We start from the raw sequence: 13179 nt of genomic DNA, 5'->3' as shown, positions 1-13179 counted from the left end.
TTAACGATTGGAAAATGTATTATTATAATTAATATATTATTTATTTATTTGATATGATTTTTTATTTATTTCTTTATTTCTTCATTTATTTGTTATTTTGGAACAGATGGACCGATTTAGAAGAGAGTTCGGAAAAGCTATTTTTAGAATTATTGGAAAATATCTCGAAGATTTTGACGAATTATTTGTATATAGGGGATCATGAAATTCTGTTTTCAAATGCAAAGGAGCTTCTAAATAAAGTAAGTTTTAAACTGTAATTAAATAATTACTGGAGTAGAAAACTTCATGCTATGCAACAATAAGTGCAGTGCAGTTAGACAGAGTATGGTGCGTTTTTTTTTTTTTTTGGTTCCTCTTTTTTACTCAACAGAAACTTATCAGCATGGAATTTAAGTCGACATAGTACATTTTAATGAGACATATACGGAAACATAGGGAGCGAGGGATATTGTTCCAAAGAAAGTCGCTACTAAAAATGAATGAAAATAATATAATTCTCGTTGATTTATAAAAACATTGAAAATTCTTTCTGTTTATTGGAGTGAATATGCAGGCAATTATTAATTGATGTGCATGTTGTAACTGACTTAAAAGGTGTGAAGGGAAGTAAGTAGAAGACAAAGAAGGTTTCTGATAGTAAACAATCAAGAGCTCAACCATTCTCACCAGCTATCTTGCAGCGTGAAGGACATCGATTGGCCGCGATAGCAGCTTCCACCCACTTTGCCAATGACTGAACTAGATCGCAAAAAGTATTCTGCAGTATTCGGGCAAACAATTACTCAAAATAATATACTGGCTATCATCGTCCGCGAGAGAGCCACTGATTGGATCACAGGATGCTGCGATCCACATGTAACCACAAATATTTGATGGAATTCAAATCAGAAGAATTCCGGCACCAGTGGAACACACCGAATGTTTGGATGTGCTTTTTGAACCATGTTTGTGTTGCTGTAGAAGCCAGATTTTAATATCTGGTGCATTAGAATTCCTAGGTAAGAATTAGCTACAAACGACTGTTCAATGGGAATGAGAAGACCAGGTGATGTCCACGAGAATAATTCGAAACTGTAATAACACCTATAATACCTACGCCACTATAATAACACTAAGTCATCATAATGTTTCGAATAATGAATGTATAAAGCAAAATGATGAGAAGAATATCATTTGAAATGAAATGAAATGTTTGCATGTTAGAGAATTAAATCATGCACATAGAGAAGTTTTATAGATAAATACTCTAATAACAGTTAGTGGAATGTTATTGGAGAGATTTAATGTCAAGCACATTAAATCTCTTTATGCACAACGACTGCACTGCAGATGCATAATGAAACTGTTGCATAACTTATCTTTGATTGAGTCCTTATAATAACCATTTATAATGTTATTGTTTTAAACTTTATTAGATGAGAGAAATTGCTCTTATCTTCCTGTTTACGTGAGTTCATTTCCTTTCTCCACAGGTGCTAGATCTCCTTAAGAGTCACGCTTCATTTTATGGTATTTCAGAAAACATGACAAAGGCATTGAAGAACTTGTTTGATAAGGCAAACGAAGTGATAGATTTTCTACCAGAAGATTATAAGCCAACTGTGGAGAAAATCGTGGATGAAATTCGTAAAGGTAATAATGTCTTTTTTTTTTTTATTTCACTTCATTATTTAAAGTAAGCGCAGTGACTTTTATCTTTAGTAATACGAATTGGGAAACCCTTGCGGTTTTGCGTTTTCGTGCACAGAAATTTTTCCCAAGACAAATATTATCGACTTCAGTTAAATATTGCTGTGGAACAAACCATTTTATAAGCAAAAAGTTTAAAGACTAGAAAATGACGGAAAAAGAGCTGCACAACATGAAAAACAGACAGTTGGTGCTATTTCCTACGTAATTTTATGTAATTCCGTAGGAAATATTTTCCATATGAAGAGATTACTTCATATTTTCCATATGAAGTAATCTTTTAAAGCTTAGTAAATAATAATTAATTTTATACATACATTATAATTTATGACTAAAACTAAATCTCACAATTTAGATTACTGAAACATGTTGAATACGCCTTCTATCTGGCTAAGCAACATGTAGAAATGTCACAACAATATAGGAAAAAAATATTACAAATACTTAGAGAGCATATCAAACTATAGGTTAGTTGAAAATGCAATAATTAGAGGAAAACAAATTGCAAAAATCTGTTCTTTGTTGTAGTCTAAAATGCAAGAGCCTACGTTCGCTGAACTTTCAGCAGATCTACAGTTTTCTGCGTAATAAGGAAGAAGGTTAATGATAAGGAAACACTACTTTTTTTTCTAAAATCACTCCATATAAATAGATCTCAACCAAAATTTAAAAATCAGATTTGTAATAAAAATACTAAGGTTTATATCTACGTTCTTTAGCACTTATGAGCATGCACCATCGACCTGTATGTGTTAATGTTAATTCAGAAATTATTCTCAGAGAACCTGACATTTGTCTAACAAATTTCGTAACTTCAGAATAATAATGTACTACTTATTAAAATAAAGAATCTTTAAAACAAGGTCAAGAAAGAATGTATTTTGCCATTTCATTAATTCTTTTGGTTATTAACCTTTGCAAAATAACTATCGGAATCTTAGTAAGTACAACAGTGGTTTATTCAATTCTTTTAATACGTCTGAAATGAATTTAAAAATTGTGGATTTTTATTCATTTCATAAACAGACATTTCATATTTATCTTCATCCAAATCTTCACGCTTCATTCCGCTTCCTAGTTTAAATGTTTTTTCCCTACTGGAAATGGCTTCCTCTGACTTTGCTTTCTTTGATTGTCGGTAAGAATGCGATGTGTTTGGTATCGACATTCAAGACAAAACAAAGTCAGAGGAATCCATTTCCAGTGAGAAAAGTGTCAGTGTTATCCAAAAAAGTATACACATCCAGTTGTATCACTGTCTTCATACTAGTTAAGATTTGACGATGTTTTATACTACATCGTCAAATCTTAATGTCTGAAATCCATAATACGCATTTCCATGGCGATCATACAAAATATTCAGTCCTAGTTTAATTTTTCGGCTCGTATGATGGCAACACATTGGAGAGAAAAACATTAATCATAGAAAGATAAAACAGTTCATCAAGGATTAAATATATAATTTTAGTACGAAGTCAATGAAAGTAATGAAATCCAGTATTTAACGTTAATGATGTCTTATTTCTTTTTCAGTTATTGACAATTACCGCCAATCCGAACTATTGGACAAACATTTGCTTCTTCTGATGAATTCTAATTACGTGTAAGTACCAACCAGCAGTTTTGCATTTTATGCTATCGATAATTTGGTATGATTAAACTGTTATATGACAATTGTTCTTTCTGAAATTTTTTTTTCTGAAACTGTGTTCTTCCAAGTTTGCATCTGTCCTCCAGCTATCCTAGAAACTGCATCAACAGGATTTTACTTAAATTTTCTGTCCACAAACACACATACACACACATGATTGATGTCCTCCAGGTTTTACAACGTCTCCTGAGATGATAGAAAAGATAAAAGCTCCTGAAACAAAATACTGATCATCATGGGCTTTATCTATTATTCAATATGATAAATGAACCAGTTACAATTCATTATCGATTTTATTGAAGACGTAATGCAGCGAAATAGCTACAATAATTTATTAGCCAGCGGCGCCTTGAGGTCTCTCATATGCAGAATGATATCAATAAGTACGATAGGTTTTAGGGTGGTTTTATTCTTAACTCACTGATCTATAAATGAGAGCGAAAGATTGAAATTGTAAAATGCAAGAAGTGGAATTAATCATCCAAATAAGCTAAGAAACAGAAAACTTGTTATTTTGCATGTTATGTCGATTGGGCAGAATTTTTCAGTATATTTTGCTGAATAATTCCTAGAGTAGAGAAATCCAGCTTATTTAAATCCCATCTAAAGTGCTTTTATCCTTCTGTTTTTACTGAAAAAGAAGGTGAAAGTTACTGATTACCTGAAAATGAGTTTGCTTGTATCCTGTAGAGGTTGGACGGTGTTTCTTGAGAAAACAGCAGAAAATGTTTTCAGCAGAACGGAGAAAAAGGCACAAATGTAATTAATCATAAAAAACGAACTTTGTATAATACAAGTTCCGTAGTGTCGGTAAGAAGTCACAAGGACCAATACCTAATGGAATGTAAAAAGGTTTATTTTCCAGTTTTCGTAGGCAAATATTCGACGTAAACAAGAATACAAGCCTTTTTGGCTATTCGTTCGTTCTGCTACTCGTGGTGTGATTTATCAGTACTATAAAATGAGCAACTGCCCAAATCTGGTTAACCAAAAAGCTAAAACGGCCCAACGTTTGGAGAGAAGTTCAATCTCCACTTATAGCCAAAGACTAGCACTAATTATACAATGCATCCAATGAAGAGAGACTGCTAATAAACACTACCGACATCTACTGGTCCCTAATATAAACACTCTATTTATTGCCTGAAATGGTGTGGGTTCTACGGTGGAATTTCTTGAGTTTACGGCACAAACATTTCCAGTTTCCGGTTTAGAAAAACCCGCTTGCCGGTAAATATATCAAATTTATACGAATCTCTACATATTGCTGCTGGTAAAGTTGGTCGATTGGTAGAGCCTCTGCTACTAATGGCTCACGCGAAAATTTAAGCAAGTTTCAGCGCGGTTAGTAGTTGGAAGGGGTCAATCGTTCGATGCTGTTGGCACACTCTCCCTCGATGACTCTTTGGACTCCCTGGAGGTGTCACATAATAATAACTAATATATTAAAGAAAACGTAATTCACCAACAGTAATATTAACTTGGATGTCTAAAGCGCAACTTCTTTAGTGTTTTTTAAATAAATAAATAAAACAAAATCATACTTTATCTTAAAAGTTAAGTCCTTTTCTTAATGCTTATAGCATTCCGAAAAGGTCTTTATATATCGAGTCACATGCAGTCACTGCCAAAAAACGGATATAACAAATTCGCCCAAGTAACAAGATATATTCCCAAGGATGAGAATTCTTTTCGAGTAATAAAATAAATTATTAAACTTTCCATAAAATCATAAAAAGCTATATCTATTTCAGAAATATAAATTATTTAAACCATTTTAGCTGTTTGCAATTGATTTATCGTTGGAATTTTTATATTCCACTAAAAGCAATAGACCACAAAGATTCAGCAAAATAATGCACACACACACACGCGCGCGCGCGCGCGTGTGTGTGTGTGTGCCGCGATCCAAGATAAAGTACCTTGTTGATATTCTTTTTGAAAACCTGCACGTGATAGTCAATGGAACACTTTACAGGAAAGATCGGTTTTCAGAGTCTATGTCGACGGAATAAAAGATGAATTGGAATATTTCGTTGAGTGAATAATTAATCTGTAATAGAATGATGTTCAGTTGAAGTGCCACGATGAACAGAAGTTCTGCTGATCAGCGCCCATGGAAATATCTGTTGGAGAGATCTAATGAAGAATCTGGCCCTTTATTAGACAGTAGCTAAAAAGATTCAAACGGGTTGCTTTTAGCAAAACTGTAACTTCTTAACAGTAACAGGACTTTATAGGGAAAGGTTTAGTTGTGCCATTTTAAAAGTTACAGCATTATTTAGACGTCCATGAGGAATATAGACACGCCGAAAAAGGTCAAGAAAAGTAGAGATTCAAGATTAAGGATCATCGGTTAATGAAAATCAGAGTGCTCAAAAGCACAAATAAAGTGTTATATGGGTGTTGTGGCAGTAACGTGGTGTTGTCAAAAACAGGTGGCTGTGTTTGAAATGAAGCAGCTAATCAAATATTTATTTTTCTTTTCAATGATTACTTTCCTTACAATAGATATTTCAAGTAATTTCTTGAAAGTATTGAGCTAAAACAAAACAACTTTAAACATCACTACACGGAAGTCTTTTTCAGTTTTGCCAGAAATTAAAAATACTTCCAGATGAAGTCGGATATTGCATTGAAGGATATACCGGCTGTAGTAACAATAGCAACACAATTTGTTTTTCGAAACGCAGTTGTTACATACCTAAATTTGATATAATAATGAGGTCAGTTTATGCTCAGAGCTTCGTTTATCATTACCATGTTATTTAAACAGTTGATATTTTGGAACAGTCGTCCTGAGAAGTAAAAATAAATAAATAATAATAAAAATACTAATTATGTATGCATTTGATTATATGAAGCCTTATTCTTTATAGTATAGATTTCGTTCAAAGTTTCTTTGAGAAATCCTTGAAAACGGCTCTGGATTTATTCACTGAGGTTGCAAGCAAAGTTGAATTTATCGCAGCGGCTGCCATAAAACCAGTAAGTGTTTATTGTGTGTGTGTGTGCGTGTGTCCGTGCGTGCGTGTGTGTGTGTGTGTGTGTGTGTGTGTGTGTGTGTGTGTGTGTGTGTGTGTGTGTGTGTGTGTGTGTGTGTGTGTGTGTGTGTGTGTGTGTGTGTGTGTGTGTGTGTGTGTGTGTGTGTGTGTGTGTGTGTGTGTGTGTGTGTGTGTGTGTGTGTGTGTGTGTGTGTGTGTGTGTGTGTGTGTGTGTGTGTGTGTGTGTGTGTGTGTGTGTGTGTGTGTGTGTGTGTGTAAAGTATCTTGATATATTTATAAATTGGCGAATGGGTGGTTTTCTGGCCGAAGAAAAATTTCGAAGGATTTCACGAACATTGAAGCATACCAGAATTATAACTTTGTTACTGAAATATGGAGTGAAGATTAAAGATATTAAATTAAATATTAAGTATTAAAGACTTGCTTAACGGACATTCTTGAACATTTGTTTCTAAATTGTATAATACTTGTGCCATGTAAGATCCCTTTAACATTAGATGTAGAAACAAACGGCCGAAAGTGTTCGAAAGAAGACAAATATGAACAAAGGGAAAAAGACATCAACTTAATTGGGTTTAAAAAGTAAAATATCTATAAATGCCATCCTGGCTGGCCGAGTGGTTAGCGTATCCGCTCTCCAGCCAAAACTGCTGGTCCGAATCCCGCCGTGGGCATGGATGTTTATGATTCTCTTTGGAAATACTAGTGGTCGGCGGTAGATGGCGTTTCTATGCCTAAACTTGTGTACAAGAAGGTAAACGTCTATGGGTATATATGTGTGCATAAATAAAATAAGAAACGTAATAAACTATTTAGTGTATGTTAGATAGGGCTAAACGGCCTCGCCTACTCCCTACAAGGGAACAAAAAGGCGTTAGGTGATTATTTTTTTATTAGTAGCCTATTATGTTGCCTAAAACGAACTAAAATTTAGTGTTTGTCGCAAAACACAGATAAATAAGTCATTAGATATTCATAAATAGAAAGCATGTCAGAGGTGTCATTCTCATCTGCTCACATCGATGTGACTCAGAAGGCCTTCAGTCATTATTAAAAGTGAAGCAGAACTTCAAATCCCTGGAATAAACATATTTCGTAATACTTTGGCATTGTACCATAGAAGTGTCCGATTCTAACTGTTCTTGTTACAGATTTGTAACGTGTTAGCTTGCAATAACTGGGCATCGTATTAAAACAACGAATAACAAGACACTATAGAAATGTACATAATACTTTCACTTCTAACTTATACGAGGGCTATTTGATACGTCCATGCAAAATCTAAGAGATCGCGCCACTAGTATGTATTGAGGTTATTTGCAGTTGCTGGCAACTGTTGGAGGATCACAAACTAAGTTTCGGTCAGATAGATCTATTACTCTGTGTTTGTCATTCATTTAAATCGATGAAGTACCGTGATTTGTGAAGAATGGATGAGAAAGAATTTCGAGTAGTGATTAATTTTCTTTTGAAAGGCAAATCGGCTCAGAAAACAAAGTGAAATTGCGAAGGCTGTGGGCATCTAAAATGACCGCGTACATAATATTTTACATGTACATTTACAAATGAAAAAACTATCCGCAAGATGAATGCCGCGCTTGCTCACACTGGATCAAAACCGTCAACGTGTGAAGTGTTGCAATATTGTTCGAATTACGCTACGACTTTCGCATCCCCCCATCCCCTACTCTCCAGATTTGGCTCCCTCGGACTACTATCTGTTTCCAGAGATTAAAAAATGGGTGGCAGGAAAGAGATTTTCATCAAATGATGAGGTCATTGCCGAAATGACTGCCTATTTTGAAAAATTGGACAAATCATACTATGTGGACGGGATCAAAAATCTAGAGCATCGTTGGACTATGTGTATGGACCTCAAAGGAGACTATGTTGAAAAATAAAAAATGTTTGTCCCAAAAATATTATCTTTTCTTCATTTTTGCACGGACTTATCGACCAATCCTCGTATAACAATTATAGTTTAATTTAATTAAGTTACTCATTGTCGAATTATCTTAAGTACAAAAAAAAATCAATGGGTTGATGCTATTATGCATACTCAGTAAATGCCATATTCTCTCTTGACATCCCGAGCTTTCGGTCTTAAGGTAGTATAGAACATTCTAGGGCAGCAACTTTCAGGACTTTTAGCTCAATGCATTGAAGGCATGTTACTGAAATCAGATTTTCCTTAATATAGAGTTATTTATAATTTATGTATTAACAGAGTTCTATTTATCTCCCTTTCAAATGTCGCGAGATAATATAAGACAATCGTTTATTTCTTGTTATTTAAATTCTTTCATTTCCTCTTACCCACAGATTATATTATTACTCGACTCAATAAACGGATGGACTATAAGGGTGACAGAAAATGTACGACAAATGCTGACCGATTGCATTAATCAGCTAGCAGATATAGCTACGTTGAAAGGAGACGATTTCAAAGAAAGTTTAAAAGAACTACTTGCCAAATTCAACGAAGGTAATATGTCTTTCTTTTATTTAGTGACTTCAACTTACTCAGATATATAATATTATTAAAGAAATTTAATGAAGGGAGCAGTGAGATATACCAAAATAAAAAATACTGTTTTTTATTTAAATACACCACTACTTTCTTCTTCTTAGAAGACTTCATCGGATGATGTCTTCTAAGCTGAAAACTAACATGAAAACAGGAATAAACAAAAGGTACATCAGAAGAGAATCAAAGCTATAAATGAACTTGATAACAGGAGCAAACCACTAACTTACAATTCTGAGGTAAAATGTATTCTTGGGTGTTGATTGTTGAAATGGTTCAGAAACTCCTTTAATATGGTCCCATGATTGCAAATTAAGAAAACATCATCGAACTCCAAATTAAGAATATATAGTCGCTATAACACTTTTAGGGAATTCTGTAGCGGTTTTTGGGAGACTGTTAGTTCGACTATGAAGTTCAAGATTAGGATCCCTTTCTTGAATTTCATAAATGTCTGTCGTTAGCAGTTGTGCCATATTGTTATTGTATTATTCAGTGTCGATGTTATTTCCATCTTTACCAATGTGCTTAAACAAGAGGAGTCAATTGTTAACTTCGGCTTGCCATCGAAAATTTATTATCTCTTAGATTTGCAAATATTTATTCAGAAACCTTTCAGGAAAAAAAGCATTCATTTCCGTCCCATTAATGCCAGGATTATGAAAGCGGTACGTCGATGATGTTTTCGTAATTTGGAGCCATGGACCAGATTCATCAAAGGAGTTCGTAAAACGTCTCAACAACCAAGAATACCATTAACCTAGGAATTGGAACTGAAAGTTCTCTCCGGTTCCTGGATACCAAACTCACACGTATGTCATAAAATCCAAGACTTCTATTTGTAAAAAACCCACGCATATCAACAGACACCTTCATGCGCATTATCTGCCCGAAAAATGTGAATAATAATTTTTATTCACATTTGCATGTGAATAATAATTTTTATATGTTATTATTCACATGCACATGCACATTATATATATATATTCACATGCACATGCATATATATATTGTATATATATATATATATATATATATATACAACAGTTGAAGACTGACACCGGTCAACCATTAACTACCTGCGCTTCCATCTCAGTATGATATCTCTAATTTTTGACCACTTTGCATCAATTTGCCGAAAATGGCATGCTACATCCGCCCGATGACAAACCACCATTCAGACTCATTCAGTTTCCATTTCACCTGGAGTCTGTTGTATAGACTCGGGAGCATCATATTCCTACAATTTGTACTCGCTACATGTGACTCCTTGCATGGTGCGATGAATCTTGCCCATACGATTGTCCTCTATTTTTATATGGAAACATAAAAATTTCAGATCAAGTATTGATCTGAAATTTTTATATGTTATTATTCCCATGCACATTCGATTTAGATTCTAAAAAGCGATTAATCTAAAATTATATTAAACACTTCATTTCATTATATCGTGAACTATTCTGCATTGATACTGTCACCATCAATATTATGATAATGAGAATCTGAGTTGTGAAATATTGGTTTCAGTTTAGCATAATTCCAATGTGATGATGTGGTGTGAACAATTTTCTTTCTCTAATTTTATCAAAACTTACTTTGTGTTCTGAAGCAGAACTATTTTGTGCTACTTTTGCGTAAAATATGTTATCAACCATTTTTTTTTAATGTGCATATCATTCTTGTATAAGTTTGAGTACTTATTTTTGCAGATAACAGCAAATTCTTTCCTGCTATCTTCGCTTACATATGCCCTTTTCATATTGCGTTTTATGCTGGTAGTTTGTAACTTTCTTAAAAAGTCTCTGTTCTGTATTATGTCACTATTACTTATTCCATTCTCTCTTTCTATCTTTACCTTTCCATTTATCTAAAATCAAAACTTAAACGATACTTAAAATTCAATTGCATAATTTATACATTGACCATTTAAAAAGACGTTCGTGTTTTTCATTTTGCCAAATATATTCAGTGTTTTTGGTTTTTGTTTTGCTGCTTCTCATGCCAAATTAATCGTAGCCGTTATGTAAATTGGATCGTGGTCATATCAGGTTCTATTTGACAGGTTAACATCGTATACATTCCCAGTACTATCCATCTTGGGAAACCTCATGTAATTTCCTTAATAATGTAGACCATATAGATTACGAACACATTGGTCTTGTGCGTAGATGTATTTTGATCTTCTTATTCTTTTACTATATAGAATAATACGTTTCGATGTTACATGATGGTACATAGACACATTACCCTTCTACTCAGCAGTCCGAATGTACAGGGTGGGCATAAAATAACTTTCCCTTCTTTGGAGGCATCTGTAGCTAAAACCAATAAACAGAATGAGACCAAATTTTATATTGAGACTTCTGGAGACATGGGAGATGATTTCTGTGAAAAAATATATTTAGTACCAAAAGTCGCCGATAGGGAAATTTTTGGCACTTGGCGGAGCCGAAAAAAAGCGGATAATTACATTAGAGGCAGATAAAATGGAATAATAAAATTTCGACAGTTAAGCGACAGTCGCGTCACTCATTCCAGCTGTATATGTTACGCGTTACAATGATAATAAGAATAATAACACTGTAATAATAATAATTAAAATAAACAACAACTTGCGAGAGACACAGAAATTAATGTAGTGATTGAACTCACAGGAAATCATGTTTTATTCATCAGAATCAGGGTCCCCTGGACTACACACATGATTTTCAATGTGCTGACCTTTCTTGTTTACAACAAATTGCATCTGGTGCGCGACATGCTCTGCAACTGAGCCTAAGGAGTCAGATTCGATGTTCAGAACAGCCCGTTTTATGTTCTCTTTCAAGACATGCAAGTTGGGAACGCCACCAACATGCACAACGGATTTCAAATACTCCCAAAGCCAAAAGTCGCAAGGAATGATGTCCGGGGATCGAGGTTGCCGTGCCGTCGGAAAGAACTGACTGATAACCCTCTCATTACTTAAATGCTGTCGTAAAAGGAGCTGTACTGATCGTTCAATGTGTGGCAGTGCTCATCATGCAAAAATTAATAAATTATTAATTAATTAATTAATAATTACTTAATTAAAATAATTATGTCATAAAGAAATAAATTATGGAGTTCAAACATTGTCTTTGCTGCAATGCAGGAATGACAAAATTTTCCAGCATTCGTCGATAAACCTCTCCAGTAATGTAGCAGGTTACAGGAACTGTAGGGGTAATACGCTCAAAAAAGTATAGTCCTATAATGTAATTATCGGCTTGTTTTCGGCGCCGTCAGCGCAAAAATTTCCCCTACCGGCCACTTTTGGTACTAAATATTTTTTCGCAGAAATCATCTCCCCATCCCTTCAAAAGTCTCAATATAAAGTTTGGTCTCATTCCGTTTATTGTTTTTAGCTACAGATACCTCCAAAGAGGGAAAGTTATTTTATGGCCACCCTGTACGACATTCGAATACTACGAGCAACAAAGGATCAGTGGTCATGTGTAACATAACAAACTGCACTTTCATCTGTTATAAGTTTGACGATTACACTTTGACTACGGAAAGCTGTCTGTGTATTTATTATTAATCTATCCTTTTATTTATTGTAACCAATAACTTTCAGTTTCTTAAGTAATTCACTGACAGATATCACTTCCGACACGTGGAAAATTAAAAATCGAATTTAAACAGCTACCAGCTCCAATTACGTAAAAGTGTTGATTTCATTTTCATTAATAAAACCTGCAGGCTTGATGTATATACAGAAAATTATTGATTACAATTTTACAATTGGTTACAAATAGAATTTTCAATGCTATTCATCCTAAATGCCCCATATATATATATATATATATATATATATACATTTTGTAGTTCTTGGAATAACCAAGCCTGAGGAGCTCTTCAACTGAAAATCGAGGATCTACCCTTATACTGGATGCTGGAATTCTGGAATTCTCAAAGGTCAGACGTGGTAATGATTGGAATAAACCTTTCTATGGAATTATCAAAGACCGACTGAAATAAATTCAATCCAGTGTTGTATAATGTCAAAACTGAAATAAACCGAATTATTTTCAATTGTTCTGTGTGTAACTAATTTCACAGAAATATTTATCTACAATTACACCATGGTCACAGCAATTACGTGAATAAATACTGATATTCAATTCACTTCTCAAGTCATCTGTTCTTTCTTCTTCCACCGCTTTTCCCACTTAAGTAAGGCAGCTACTTTTAGTGAGTCTCCTCGATATCCTCCTCTCTTGGGCTGTAAATACATCTAAATTTTTCATCCTCAAGTCCTCCTCCATCAATTCTCTCCATCT

General features: G+C 34.2%; 1 protein-coding gene across 1 annotated transcript in view; it reads left to right on the top strand.

The window, feature by feature from the left end:
* The window catches only part of LOC150096182 (uncharacterized), a 47424-nt gene extending 34493 nt beyond the window's left edge, over positions 1-12931 (top strand). Inside the window, exons 13-18 of the mRNA XM_090409345.1 lie at positions 107-242; positions 1476-1635; positions 3226-3295; positions 6223-6331; positions 8671-8833; positions 12725-12931. Of these exons, the coding sequence (XP_090265471.1) occupies positions 107-242; positions 1476-1635; positions 3226-3295; positions 6223-6331; positions 8671-8833; positions 12725-12762 (676 nt within the window). The 3' untranslated portion in view covers positions 12763-12931. The remainder of the gene's footprint in view (positions 1-106; positions 243-1475; positions 1636-3225; positions 3296-6222; positions 6332-8670; positions 8834-12724) is intronic.
* The last annotated feature ends 248 nt before the right edge of the window (positions 12932-13179 follow it).

The sequence above is a fragment of the Typopeltis vanoorti genome, chromosome 19, assembly GCF_054136105.1.
Source record: "Typopeltis vanoorti isolate ZY-2024b chromosome 19, IOZ_Tvanoo_1.0, whole genome shotgun sequence".
NCBI lineage: Eukaryota > Metazoa > Arthropoda > Arachnida > Uropygi > Thelyphonidae > Typopeltis > Typopeltis vanoorti.
Note: the sequence above shows the minus strand (reverse complement) of the source record. Positions and strands in the feature narration are given on the sequence as shown.